The sequence below is a fragment of the Vitis vinifera genome, chromosome 9 (genome assembly GCF_030704535.1).
Source record: "Vitis vinifera cultivar Pinot Noir 40024 chromosome 9, ASM3070453v1".
In the NCBI taxonomy this organism is placed as follows: domain Eukaryota; kingdom Viridiplantae; phylum Streptophyta; class Magnoliopsida; order Vitales; family Vitaceae; genus Vitis; species Vitis vinifera.
In genome coordinates, this window is record NC_081813.1 from 2,917,562 (window position 1) to 2,932,191 (window position 14,630).

Consider the following 14,630-nt stretch of genomic DNA (forward strand, 5'->3'; position numbering starts at 1 on the left):
ATGAAGCAGTTTTCAGAAGGGGAAAGCGGCATTGGTGGCTGGCGGGCGAGCGGGTTTGAGGTGTCGGAGAATGTGGTTCGATCGTGGTTACCCCAGCAACCCACTGAGACGCAGCCTCAGAGATTGACGGATGTGAACCGGGGGATTAATCAGTTGAATTGGAGGATTCCCTTGTGAGTTCTTCCTCTTTCGGTTTTTCATTTGGTGCCTCACATTTAGCTGCTGAGGAAATGGATGAAAAGAAAGAGAAGAAAATAAGATTTTGAGTGTTAGGATTTTATTTATTTTGGTTTTGTTTGTGGAAAGCTAACCCAGCAAATGCAAATGCGTGTATTAGATTTCAATAAATAAATAAATTTCATTTTCTATGTTCTCAAGTAATGGAGCATGTAAGATTCAAAGGTTTTTAGCCTCTTTTTTCAAAGCAGCCAGATGAAGGATTTAGTTGTTTTTAATATCTACGGGAATTCTTGTTTGTTTGGCAACTATCTACGGTTTGAGTAAATATCAATTAGGAACAAAATTTGACTGATGAAAATGGCATATAGACAACAGAGTAACTGAGGGAACTCTAAGATCTTTAAGCTAAGTAAACTAACTGTTTAGTACTCACCAACTGATTGCAGGTAAGTTTTCTCCACGAAGAAATCAGTTTTACTGAAGTGTTTAATCATTGAAGATCAAATTATTGGTCATTTTTGCTCATTTTATTTCCTTGTGATGCTTTACAGAAAGTTAATATTAGTTTGTTTGATATTAGGCATGGGCCCTTTGGATCTGAAGTTGCTAGGGTGCTTGGTGGTGGTCTTGTTCCAGGTTGGTTCTGTTTTTCTAGTTATACTATATGTGTTGACATATGTCTGATTTTTCATGTAGTTTGAGATTACTTTTAGGCTGTTTCTGTGTGAAAATCATGCTGCTTGCTATATATAAATCGTCCTATGCTTAAAAAATCATCTGTCTTTAATGCCTCTGCCCGAGTATTAGAAATCCTACTCTGCTATTCCAGTATGCTGAATAGTTAAAAACTTATTTTAAATGTGGATCTTTCTGGGTTTGTAGGTTCTTTGGTTTTGGTTGGGGGTGACCCTGGTGCTGGCAAGAGTACGCTGTTGTTACAGGTAAAATATAGATTTCTATATTTTTATTCAATTGTAATCCTCTCCTCTATATTAATTCTCTGTAGTTATCAAATCTTACATTTGAAATTGAAGATTGCTGCAATAATAGCTGAAGGGCATGATGATCGATCAAGTCCAGTTGTGTATGTATCTGGTGAAGAGGTTAGTGTTTCTTGATCCAGATTCTTGTTCTTGAAGCTATGCTATTTTCATATCTTGCTACTCATTTACCTGCTTTCTAATTTTTGTTTGGTATTTTATTTTACGTCATTGTTCATTTCTTATGTTCTATTTGAATCTCTGAAACTAGTAGGGAGAAAAAAAGGGAATGGAAGGAATCTCAAATTCTCTTGGTTAGTTTGCCTTGAAAATTACGAGGGAAATAAATTATAATAAATATTATTTGAAGACATATTTTCAAATTCTTCATTCTTTCAATAAAGAAACAAACTTGGGGAAATATGAGGGAAAAAATTTAATGAACTTAAATTTATTTTTTCATCTTCCTTCGTATTTTCTGTCTCCTTTTTCCTCCCTATTTTCTTTTCCTCATCCTCTCCTTAGCTTTTCATGATCCAAATAAAGCTTTATAGTAAGGGCCATTGAGCAGCACATGACAATGAAAAATTTTCATCCTTTAATGGCATTTAAAACTTTTCTATGATTTTGTTCCCGTATTTTTATTATTTCAATTGTGAATGTTTTCAATAATGCTTACTAAGTGATTTTAGGACATCAAGAATTTTGAGGGGTTTGGAGTTTTTCATGATGCCATTATTATATGGAATTACTTAAATGTTTTTTTTTTTCTTTTTTTCCTGATTAACAATTTGGAGGTTTTGGCAACTTCTTCATTTTATATTAGGAGTACGGGTACAGATGTTTTGAAATATAATTTGATTTAATTTTTCATTTTTATATAGTTTCTAGAACTTGTAATTTGTCATGTAAACAAACATAAATCTTTAACTAAACATGCAATGGAATCACTTTGTCATCTTCTCCATGGCAGAGCGTTGAACAAATTGGAAATAGAGCTGACCGCATGAGGATTGAAACAGAAGACCTTTTCTTATATTCAAGTACTGATATTGAGGTGCATGGTGATGGAAATATGCTAATTTTTCTCTCCTTTTTTCTTTTTGGCTCATATATGTGATATGGCTTATGGAGCCTAATATGATTGATGTTTTTCTTTCTTTTAGGACATACTGGGACAAGTTCATCATCTTTCCCCTAGGGCTCTAGTTGTTGATTCCATTCAAACTGTATATTTGAAAGGAGTCACTGGAAGTGCAGGAGGTCTCTTGCAGGTCAAATTTTATGAACTCTTTACCACTTATTAAAGCAGGAAATCAGATTAGCTTAGGATGCTGGACATAGGCTGCTTGTGTTGCTCCTTTTGGGATGATATAGTACTAAGGCTTTCTTATTCTTAAAATAACATATTTATTTGCTTTATGAATGTTTCTAGGTCCTCTTGCTTTTAATATAATTCTGTGTGGGATTCATTTTCTTGTGCCTTCCCTGTTTTATGTTGTTCAACATCCAAAAGGCACATTTTTTAAGAAGGCACATTTTTTTTATTTTTTATTTTTGTCCATTCTCTTTTGCTTTTTCTTTTTAAAGATACTCTTCTCTAGTTTGAGGACCTGAATTCTATTTCCACAGCAAAATCAGAAGGTATCAAATGTCTATAGAGATGATACTATATGGTACTTTCAGGACTACAGCAAATGCTAACATTGCCTTGATTTTTGACAGGTGAAGGAATGCACATCAGCCTTGCTGCGTTTTGCTAAGAAGACTAACATCCCTGTGTTTTTGGTTAGTATATGATACCTGGGGTCTGGTCAACATCCTATTTCCCCTTTTTCAACTGTTTTGAACTCATAACTCAGATTGGAATCTGGTTGAGCATGCATTATCCTGCTAGACTACCTTCTAGCCCTTTTCTGGTTGTAATCATATCATTGCTTCAGATGGCTGGAGTTTAGAGGGAGATGTAGTTTTGAGAAGGGTTTGAATGCTTAATTTGTTTATCAATCCTAGAAAATAGAGGGGCAGTATATATTATGTAGTTATGCTTTTTAAGTTTTTTTGGGAAGTTTGTTTAAGATCATGGTGAAAGTTTTAGCTTGTGGTTGTAGGAAGCCTGAAATGTAGATCTTCCAACAATACGTTTGTAGGAGGGAGAAAAATTTGGATATGATAGTAAGAACAAAGGGGGTTTGAATTCAAAAGGATTGACCTTCGGGTGCTTATTTCTAAATCGAATATGGAGGTGTGGTCCATGTAAATTGCACGTTTCTACTCTAGCTGTTGAAAAGAACTGATTTCAGGGTAGAGTGGATGAAATAGTTCTTTCTGTGTATATTTTCAGCATTTTTTTCATGTCAATAAATGGAAAGCCTTAGCATTTTCTCCAATTTTTAGAACTTCTCTTTGTTTTTTACTAGACAAATCCTTCTGATTATTTTCTGCATATTGTCATTTTTTATTTTGTTGTTGCTCCTCTCTCTATCTTTCTCTCTCTTGGTCTGAATGTAGCTACCCTTGCTCTTGTTTTTGTGTATTTCAGATTGGACATGTGACAAAATCTGGAGACATAGCCGGGCCTCGTGTCTTGGAGCACATTGTTGACGTTGTTTTATATATTGAAGTTGGTATTTTGTTGTATTTTCTTTTCCTGGATAGTTGCTAAATATGGTACTTGGTTAAATTATAGGCTACCTTTCTTTGTTACCATTTAAGGTCTTGTTTGGTAACTATTTTCAAAAACTGTTATAGAAAATAGTTTTTGAGAATAATTTTGAAAACCGTTCTCTAATGTTTTGTGGAACAAATGTTTGTTTGGGAATTTGAAGTATTTTTAACTTGTTTCCCATATTTTTTAATAGATTTTCAAAAATAACTTTACATGCAATGCTTTATTTTTAATCATTATTTATATTTGTGTAATTAATTTTTAAATAGTCGTCAGAAAATAAGTGAAAACAATGGAAAACAATTAAACAATGTTCTTTGAAATCATCCCGTTTTCTGTTTTTAAGAACAAAAAACTGTTTTCTATTTTTTATTATCAAACATGTTTTCCCTATTTTTGTTCTGAAGAACAGAAAATCGTTTTTGAAAACAGTTACCAAATAGACACTAAGCTTTTGTCTACTCCTTGTAGATTTTTATCTTATTAAAGTGCTACATTCCTTGGTTATCCTAGATGCTATCAAGTTAATATATCAATTGGAGATATCATGAGATCCTGTGCCTTGGGATGCATCTAGGATTTGGTTTGTATTTAAAAGCTGAGATCCTGCTGTCTATGCTTTGCATGCAGTTGATCATCTTTGTCATAATACTGAATATTTCTGAAATCACTCTCATGGAAGAGCTTGGGACTTACTAAAAACATTGACAAGAGCAATAATAATAACTGGAACCATAATAACCACAATGAGGGGAAAAAAACAAGAAAGATGATGTTTCCGTTCTTTTAATCTTAGACCATCTTTTGAAGTTTATTTAATTTTCTTGATACGTTTTATTTACCATATCACATTTTATATGCCTGTTTTAGTGGGTAGTTTGATTGGTTTAATTAGAAATTTCTAAGCTTATTTCTATGTACCTCATATTTTATATTGCCCCACAGGGGGAGAAGCACTCATCTCATCGATTGCTTCGGTCTGTGAAGAATCGGTTTGGGTCCACTGATGAGGTATTAATTATATTAGTGCCATATATTTTATTAATCTAAAGCATATAGCCATGTTCATGTGTGCTATTATGGGCTCTTTGCATACCTCTTGTGTATGTGGACTGCACCCCATCTCTTGTGTATGGGTTCTCCACTTTCAATGTTATCTGCTACCTTTTTAACCCAAATGTGTTTTAGAACATAGAAAATGGAGCAAGTAGGTCCTTTTCTTTTTCCTTCTTTCTTTCCTTTTTGTTTTTGGGTCATTCATGGGAAAAAAGTATACAACCCTCCTTGTATTTTGTTGGATTTGATATGGGAAGTGTATCCAAAACCAAAAATGTAGGATATACATAATTGGACTATTATTTTTCTTAACCCATGATGAATATAACAATCAGGAATATATATACTCTATTGTTTTTATTGATGATAGCTTACTTCTCTCTGTCAGCTTGGAGTGTTTGAAATGACACAATTGGGACTGCAAGTTGTTTCAAACCCCAGTGAGCTGTTCTTAAGTGAGCGGAACTCAGATTCGGAGTGTTAGAAATACTGAACAATTGTATTGTATTTCATGGGAGAAAGAATATACATCAGTGCCTTTATATAGGAGGCATATGTGTGCGGTACAAGTAACCTAACTGGGCCTAAAGCCCATAACTTAATATACCCATATAATATACCCATAATATACATTAACAGCCCCCCCCCCCCTCAAACTCAAGGTGGATGTGAGACCAACTTGAGGTTGTCAATTAAATCACGAGTGCGTCTTGTAGGAAGTGACTTGGTGAAGATATCTGCAAGCTGATCTTTGGAGGAGACGAAGAAAAGCTTAAGAGCACCATGGACAAGATGATAACGGATAAAATGACAATCAATCTCGATGTGTTTAGTCCGTTCAAGAAAGACATCATTGTGAGCAATATGAATGACACTCTGGTTGTCATAATAAAGGGGAGTAGCAGAGGAGGTGGACACACCCAAATCCTTAAGAAGCCATCTTAGCCAAATGAGCTCAGATGTGGTATCAGCAAGGGCACGATATTCTGCTTCAGTACTGGAGCGGGCCACAAAAGTTTGTTTCTTACTTCTCCAAGAAATCAAAGAAGAACCAAGAAGGAAGCAGTAACCTGTAGTGGACCTGCGATCAGTAGGATCTCCTGCCCAATCAGCATCAGAGAATGCACGGAGTACAAGAGGAGATTGAGCTGAGTAGAAAAGGCCATGAAAAATGGTACCCTTCAGGTATCGAAGAATGCGCAGAACAGCAGCATAGTGAGTTGATCGTGGAGCAGACAAATACTGGCTCACCTGATGAACAACATAGGAGATGTCTGGACGAGTAACTGTGAGATAAACTAAGTTGCCAACCAATCGTCTGTGAAGAGAAGGATTGGACAATGGTTTCCCCCCGGAGGGTGTCAGATGCGCATTAAGTTCGACTGGAGTGTCAACATTCTTACTGTTAGTGAGTCCGGCTTGAGACAGCAGATCAGAAGCATACTTGGCTTGAGTAATATAAAGACCATCTGTGGAATGAGTAATTTCAAGACCCAGGAAATAGCTGAGATGTCCAAGATCTTTCATCTCAAACTGCTGACTGAGAAAATCCTTGAGTTCTTGAATGCCACTAAGGTCATTACCAGTTAGGATCATATCATCCACATATAGAAGAAGCAAAATAGTGCCTTTATCAGTACGACGAAGAAATAAGGCAGAATCATACGGACTGGCAGTGTAACCCAAGCGAAAAATAGTGGAACTGAACTTGGCAAACCAAGCTCGTGGGGCTTGTTTAAGACCATAAAGTGCACGTCGAAGATGACAAACCTTGTTTGATTCAACAGAGAGACTAGGAGGAGGTTGCATATAGACTGCTTCACTCAGATCCCCATTAAGGAAGGCATTTTTAACATCCATCTGAAAAAGGACCCATTGACGAGCAGCAGCAACAGCTAAGAGAGCACGAACAGATGAGATACGAGCAACTGGAGCAAAAGTCTCTTCATAATCAATCCCATATTCCTGTGTAAAGCCTTTGGCAACAAGACGAGCCTTGTAGCGCTCAACGGATCCATCAGAGCGAGTCTTGATCTTATAGATCCACTTACAACCAACCACAGACTGTCCAGGAGGGAGAGGAACCAGGTCCCAAGTATGGTTTTTGGTTAATGCATCAAGTTCCTCTTTCATAGCAATCTGCCATAAAGGGTCAGTAGAGGCCTCACGATAGGTTTGAGGCTCGTGAAGTGTAGCAAGGGCAGTGTAACAATGATAGTCAAGTAGGTGTGGAGGAATGGATCTTACCCGGGTTGAGTGGCGAGGTGGAATGTCTTGTGGAGGATCTTACCCGGGTTAGCTCGTCATCAATCTGTTCATCTGCAACCTGTCTAGGAGAAGCATCAAAAATATCTGGAGAGAAGTCCAAAGGAGGATCAAAAGTATTTGTAGAAGGAACAAGAGACTCATCTGGAAAGATTTCTAAAACAGAGGAGTTAGTCAAGGAAGAACGAAAGTGAGAGAGTTCAACAAACAATCGATGTTCCCAAAAGACAACATTACGAGAAACACGAAGACGATGAGAGACAGGATCATAACACCTATACCCCTTTTGAGTTTCACCATAACCAAGGAAACAACAGAGTCTAGAGCGAGACTCAAGTTTGTTGTGCTCATGAGACTGAAGAAGAACAAAACAAGCAGATCCAAATGAGCGAAGGTGATGATAGACAGGGGGTGACCCAAAGAGACGCTCATACGGAGTCTGATTATGGATGACAGCACTTGGAATACGGTTAATTGCATGAACAGCATGAAGAGCCGCTTCACCCCAAAATGGGGCAGGAATTTTGGCAGAAAGAAGCAGAGCACGAACAGTGTCAAGAATATGACGAAGTTTTCTTTCGGCTCGACCATTTTGCTGAGAGGTACCTGGACAAGTTAGATGATGTACAGTGCCATAGGAATGTAACAGAGCTTGAAACGCATGTTGAGTATATTCAAGAGCATTATCAGATCGAAAAGTTTTGATACGTTTGGAGAATTGTGTTTCAATCATTTTTGCAAAATTACTACATATTGATAAAATTTCGGAACGAGATTTCATAGGGAAAATCCAACTATAACGAGAATAATCATCAATAAAAACAACAAAGTATCGAGATCCACCAATACTAGCAACAGGAGAAGGTCCCTAAACATCAGAATGAATTAACTCAAAAATACTATTAGAAATGGATTCACTGTTATTAAAAGGCAAAGCTGGCTGTTTTCCTAACTGACAAGAAGTACAATAAAAAATGTCTTTAGACATAGAACCCAACAGACCCCTAGACACTAACTGTTGTACCCGAGAAGATGATGCATGACCAAGACGAGAATGCCAAAGTGCAAGAGAAGGTAAGGAAGAAACTGCAGCAGCTGCAGTAGCAATAGAAACAGGAGCAACAGGTGGAAGATGAAGATTGCTCACGGGAAACATACGCCCAACTCTAGGACCGGTCCTAAGCTCCTGCCCCGTCCTCGGATCCTGCACAATACACCCAGAATAGTAAAAAATAAGGCGATAACCTAGTTCAGCTAATTGTCCCACAGAGCACAAATTATAGGATAGGTCAGGAACATGGAAGACTCCAGGAACAGAAAGATTAGAGGTTGAAACAAAACCTAGACTATTCCCATGCATGGTGGAACCATCAGCTATATGAATATTTAGAGGATGTGGTGCAGGGTCAAGTTTGGAGAATAGGGATGAGTGAGGTGTCATGTGATTGCAGCAGGCAGAATCAAAAAGCCAAGTTTGAGACTTACCAGGTAGAATAGATAAGGCAGTGGAAAGAGATGCATTACCAGCCATACGAACAGCCTGAGCTATGATCTCCTGTAGTTCAGTGGAGGAGAGGTTGATAGTAGATCCAGAAGACTTGGACTCAACTGAGGTGGAAGTCATTGGCGGAGTAGGCTCAATATTAGCAACAGCAGCAGTAGATTTGTTACGACGGTAACAAGTCTCAATGGTGTGGCCAGGACGCTTGCAATAGTTGCAGAACTTTTTGTTGGTCTGCTTGCGACGATTGCTAGAGCCATAAGAATCACCTGATTGCTGGGGTTGCTCTATGAGTGGAGTAGATGGAGTAATAGCCAAAACATTGAACTTATTCTGGGCTTGAAGGGTTGCAAGACGAGCTTCTTCTCTAACTAACTCATTTACAGCAGTATCAAGAGAGGGAGCAGGACTGTGATTGAGTAGCTGACCACGAATGGGCTCAAAGTCCTTGTGAAGTGACATCAAGAATTCATAGAGGCGAAATTCATCTCTAATGGAAGCATATTGCTGAGCATGTCCAAGTTGGATCAGAAAGGTCAATTTGGTCCCAAATAAAGCGAAGCTGATCATAATAGTCATTAATGGATTGCCCTGGTTCTTGCCTGAGTTGATGTAATTCAACCACTAACTGATATTTCAGGGATCCATGAGTAGTGGAGTACCTTTTGGCCAACATATCCCATGCAGATTTTGCATCATTAAAGCTGCCCATTAGATTGGAAATAGAGGGAATGGAAGTGTTCCGAATCCATGTGAGGATCATGTGGTTATGACTATCCCATTCAATCATGCGATTAAGAAAAACAACATCTCCTTCACTTGCTCCCTTGACAGGAATAGTCATTACACCAGTACAATAATGCCAGAGCATGCGACCCTTAAGAAAACTGCGCATAGCTTGAGACCAAGATAAGTAATTTTTATTTCCCTCCAATACAGTATTGATGGGGCGAGAAAGAAAAATATCATTTTTATCCATTTAGAGACACAATATGCAAAAACAGACTGCAAAAGTGAAATCTACGCGAAAAACTGGGTAAGGAGAACCTGGTCAACCCTGGTCAAAGTTAACGGTCAACGCTGGTCAACAGTCAACGGTCAACGCTGGTCCACGTGTGGTCAACGGTCAACGATGTAAAGTCAACGGTCAACAGTCAACGCTGGTCAACGGATGACGTGGAGATGATGTCAGCTAGGGCTAACGTGGCACTGACGCGTCAGCAGTGGTGACATAGCTAGGGCTGACGTGGCAGAGAGAATGACGTACGAGCTCCGATGGCGACGAGGTTTCCACGAATGTGTAGATCGACGCTGGACGATCTCAGTGGTACCGTCAAAATTGAAATCGGAGCAATATTCGCAGCGGTGATGCGAAAAACAGTGATCTTGTGCGGTGTGAAACTCCTGAAGGACGGTGGCTGCAGGTCCGGAACCCAAGGACAACGCCTGGATGACGTCGGAGGTTCAACGGCAAAAGGCTGCGGCGGCAGTTGTGATTGGCGGAAGCGTTAAAAAGAAAGGAAGTCACACTAATGAAGACAGACTGCTAAGAAAGGGTCAGAGCAGTGGCTCTGATACCATGTTAGAAATACTGAACAATTGTATTGTATTTCATGGGAGAAAGAATATACATCAGTGCCTTTATATAGGAGGCATATGTATGCGGTACAAGTAACCTAACTGGGCCTAAAGCCCATAACTTAATATACCCATATAATATACCCATAATATACATTAACACGGAGATTTTAGCTGGACTTGCAGTTGCTGTAATTATGGATGGATCTCGATCTTTTCTCCTGGAAATTCAGGTGGTTCTTCGATTTTTTATTTCCTATAAACACAAATGGTCATTGCCAACTGAATGAGTCAAATGAAATTGTTTTCTAATCCATATAGGAATGGTATTATGTTGAAGATAAACTTGCACTTTGCAATCAGATTAATGATCAATTTTTAATTGTTTTGGAAAATTCCGGTGTTCTTTGCTTGTCTGCAGATTAGTGATGCCAGAGTTAGATAATATAATTTCCTTTCTAGCAAATATGGCAAAAAATTTTGGTGCATATTGATGCTTTCAAAGTACCCTCAGTTCCACCACTATTATAAAAAATTCATTTACAGGCACCAAATTGCCAGTTAAGCTCTCATTGATTTAGACTGACAAATTGATGCATTTCTTTTCTTCAGGATTTGTTTGTGCAGAGAGAACAACATAATCATATTTAGAGGCCTTTTGGGCTTCAATATTTCTTCTGAACTTTTTGTAAGGGAAGAACTTGAGGATAGTAATACTTTTGTCTGTATTATATTACTGAATTTACGGTTATAAATTCTCTATGTAGGCGTTATGTCTATCTGGAATAATATTTGCAAGGCAAGTTAAAGGGGTTCCAGTTCCAGTGAGGAGAGCTGAAATGATTATTCCGGTGAGTAATTGTTTAAATATTTTACTATACCTTCTGCATTGATGCTAGGCGCTCCTTTTATTTTTCTCTTTTCAGTTTAAATTCAACAAATTTCTGTAGATATCGGGGAATAATATAGCCATGCTGTTAAATTCTTTGGTATATTTGTTTCCTACTATTCTTCACAATCAGAATGCTCTCATCTTCTTTCCATAGATCTACAATTCCTCCTATGCATGTTGAATTTTCCTTAAGCTGGCTTGAGTTCATATCATGAGGTCAGGTGATGTCATTGTCACAAGAGAACCACAGGTTTCACAAGCTTCTACTTGAGAAGCATGTAATCACAATTTTGGAGCTGTGATTATTAGTAGAATAGGAGATTCCTTCATCCAAGGTGGGAGATAGAGTTTGAACGATTGCAAGGAGCCTAGTTTTGATGGCCGTAATGGCCTTGCCTCTCTCAGATGGCTCAAAAAGAGCCACCACTGTGACTCGGGTTGTAATGGCATAATTTGGCCTCCTGAATGGCTTGAAGGCGTGCAGATAGCCTAATGGGTGCCAAATAATGGGTGAAAGGTCCATGAGTGAGACAAAATAAAAGCCCATTGTCTCATAATATTAGTCCATAATGGCTATTCTAGGGTGAGTTCAAATGGCCTAAAAACCACAAATGAACCAAGATAAGCAACTATCAACGATCACACGGAGTAAACTCATTAATGGAAGGATTTCCAGAAAAAGTGGAACACCAGTTCTCTTCCTCTAGACAGGACAAGTGTCTGAAGAATCCTTCCGTTTAAAACAAGGGGCTTATGTTCTCACTCTCCAACACAGAGATGGAAGAAACAGAGGAAATGAAGCAGCAACACCATTAGTAGCTTTCCAGCAGTTTGTTTCAATGAAAAGGCCCTTTTTCAATATTGAACTTAATATTCAGAATATTATCTTCTTGTCTTTTCCTCAGAATTCCCAGCAGCCAAATAGAGGTTAACCCCATCTTCAATTAATTATTTCAGATTTTGTTTTCTTTTTTTCCATCTTGTTTCTTTTTTTTTTTTGGTTGAAATCTTTGAGGTGACATTGTGTTTATTTGCAGCTGAAGATGCTTTTGTATTCCTTAAATATGATGTAATAACTGACCCTTTGATCTCTTTATCTGTTAGGTTCTCATGAAGCAAGCTGGTCTAAAGCTCCAAGAAAATGTAAATTAATATTTCCCCATTATTTAGCCTTTCGAATTTAGTAAGAATTATCAGTAAGGGCCATAAATACATTTTTAACATCGCTTCTTCCTGACCTTTCATATCTGTTATACCATTGATTCAACCAACTACCAAAGATGGTTACTACAGTTGTTTTAATCCCCTGCTCATGTCATTGGTTATGCCCCTCAATTTAAAGTGGTTTCCTTTTCCCCTTTCTTATCACAGGGCATCTTTTTAAATGTTGTAAGTGGCGTGACACTGGCAGAGACTGCTGGGGATCTTGCTGTAGCAGCTGCCATTTGCAGCAGGCATGTGCTCTATCATTTAATTTCACATCATCTACTGTTATCAACTGGTTATAACCTCTATCTACATGCTAAATATAGGCTAATGTTATGTTTGTTCTCAATGTCTTTTCCCTTCTGCAGTTTTGAAGTTCGATAAATATTACATGGGGGTGTAACAAAATTCCCCTGCCCTGCTTTTCTTTTCTTTCATCTCTTCCTTCTTTAATCCCCTCCAATGATGAATTCACTACTTTTCTTTGTTGTATAAATCAATGAACAAACTTTGTTTTCTTCAGCTTCTTGGAGTTTCCTATTCCCAATGGCATTGCATTCATTGGAGAGATCGGCCTTGGTGGTGAGCTTCGCACGGTATGCATATTTTTCCTTGATCCTGAACTGATTTAAGAAGTGAGCTAGTTTTATAGTACCTTTCAATTGATTCCCTCACTGGTTTTTGGAAGCTTGTACACTGTTTTAGAGAATCATATAGTAAATAATGTTTTTAAAAGAGTGATTTTCATCAGTCCATGAAATACTCACAAACCGAGCTTATGAATTTGGTCTCCTGAAGCTTCGCTCTTTAGCATAACTTGCATCACCTACGCATGTATTCATGTACTTTTCTGTGAGGCTGTGTTGATCACATATTAGACTGAAATGACTCATCAGCTCAATAAAGCCAAGCTCGGCCTTTGCCTGGCCAGTCTCACCAACCAAATTCACTACATGCTCAGTAAGCCTGATTCCCCCAAAACTCGAAGGAGGCTGAGTAAAGCTGAGCCTAAACCTTTATTATGATTGAGCTGGGTAAAGCTCCATCAAACACAGCTTGTTTACAGCCTTCAATGGTATTCAACCCTCTTCCTTCCAAAACTGTTGGACTCCGTGCAATGATTAATGGCAAAAAATAGAAAAACGAAAAAGAAGAACACAGAGATTTAACATGGTTCGGCTAATTGCTTACGTCCATAGGAACATGATTTTCATTATGTTAAAATTAGGGTTACATAAAAAGGTATTTATACTAACCCTTAAAAATGAAATTCCAAAAATACCCTTGAACCGTACCACAAGGGCATTGCCCCGCACCCCCAACCTATCGTTCGCCCCACAACAAAAGAAGTACAAGTCTAAATGACAAATGCCGGAGCAAAGCAGAGTGGAATGGAGCGGAGCGACGGGATTTGCCCCTTTTTCTCCATATGTCTTTTCGCTCAAATATGAGCCACATACTACAACAAAAACCGACATGAGAAATTGTATGCTTTATCCACATCACATTCATCGTTCGTGTTTTGATCATCTTAATGCTGCTTAATGCAGAAAATCTTTCGCCTTCGACGTATATATTTTTTTTGGAAAGAGACTGTTGGTGATCATTTTCATCTTCTGCAGGTACCCAGAATAGAGAAAAGGGTGAACACAGTAGCGAAACTGGGATACAAAAAATGCGTAGTCCCAAAAGCTGCTGAAAAATCTCTACCAACTCTTGAGGATATGAACATTGAGATTGTGGGCTGCAGGAATCTGAAAGAGGTTATCAGCTCAGTTTTTGTCTGAGGCTTAAAAGAAAAGCTGAAGATCATTTTGACCTTTTTTGGTTACCTTTCTATCATATTCATATAATTTTATTTTTGGTACGATCAAAAGTGTAAAAATGTTAATTTAATCGCCTTTTGCCCTTACTATGATAAATTATTTTGATTCCTCTTTTTTATCATTTAGGCCACATTTGCTTCTCGGAATTTTTTTTTTTTTAAATAAGAGGAAAAGAAAATAGAGAAAAAATAGAAGGAATGGAAAAGTGAAAGAAAAATAAAAAATAGGTTTAAAGTCAATAAATTTATTTTATATATTTATTATAATTTTTTTTAATTTTAACTCTTTAATATAAAAATTAAATAATTTAAAAATATATAAGTTTTTAATTAATTTTAATCATATTTGATTTTCATTAATATGCGTCATAGTATAATTAAATACGAAAAATTTATTTTTCTTAACATTTTTGTTTTCTCTTTGAATATTTTTATGGCAATTTCTCAACAAAATTAAAAATAAATTTGTTATTTTTAAA

The 14,630-nt window shown here is 37.5% G+C and overlaps 2 protein-coding genes across 2 annotated transcripts; both read left to right on the plus strand.

Annotated features, from left to right (window-relative positions):
• Nucleotides 1–5,368, plus strand: LOC104880300 (uncharacterized). Its single transcript, XM_010656597.1, has 10 exons — nucleotides 1–173; nucleotides 761–816; nucleotides 1,063–1,121; nucleotides 1,215–1,283; nucleotides 2,134–2,217; nucleotides 2,327–2,434; nucleotides 2,886–2,948; nucleotides 3,703–3,783; nucleotides 4,774–4,839; nucleotides 5,273–5,368. The coding sequence occupies exons 1-10, from the start codon at nucleotides 1–3 to the stop codon at nucleotides 5,366–5,368; spliced, it is 855 nt and encodes a 284-aa protein (XP_010654899.1).
• A 4,557-nt stretch (nucleotides 5,369–9,925) lies between these two features.
• Nucleotides 9,926–14,113, plus strand: LOC109123130 (uncharacterized). Its single transcript, XM_019222059.1, has 6 exons — nucleotides 9,926–10,120; nucleotides 10,996–11,079; nucleotides 12,225–12,263; nucleotides 12,492–12,574; nucleotides 12,850–12,922; nucleotides 13,949–14,113. The coding sequence occupies exons 1-6, from the start codon at nucleotides 9,926–9,928 to the stop codon at nucleotides 14,111–14,113; spliced, it is 639 nt and encodes a 212-aa protein (XP_019077604.1).
• Nucleotides 14,114–14,630: the final 517 nt, after the last annotated feature.

What these genes read in the sequence shown, in the direction of transcription:
- LOC109123130 (XM_019222059.1), top strand. Translation starts at nt 9,926, where the DNA reads ATGGCGACGAGGTTTCCACGAATGTGTAGATCGACGCTGGACGATCTC. An exon ending in GTCTAAAGCTCCAAGAAAAT is followed by an intron (nt 12,264 to 12,491) that starts GTAAATTAATAT and finishes TTCTTATCACAG; the next exon opens with GGCATCTTTTTAAATGTTGT. An exon ending in TTGGTGGTGAGCTTCGCACG is followed by an intron (nt 12,923 to 13,948) that starts GTATGCATATTT and finishes CATCTTCTGCAG; the next exon opens with GTACCCAGAATAGAGAAAAG.
- LOC104880300 (XM_010656597.1), top strand. Translation starts at nt 1, where the DNA reads ATGAAGCAGTTTTCAGAAGGGGAAAGCGGCATTGGTGGCTGGCGGGCG. An exon ending in CTAACATCCCTGTGTTTTTG is followed by an intron (nt 2,949 to 3,702) that starts GTTAGTATATGA and finishes TGTGTATTTCAG; the next exon opens with ATTGGACATGTGACAAAATC. An exon ending in GGTTTGGGTCCACTGATGAG is followed by an intron (nt 4,840 to 5,272) that starts GTATTAATTATA and finishes TCTCTCTGTCAG; the next exon opens with CTTGGAGTGTTTGAAATGAC.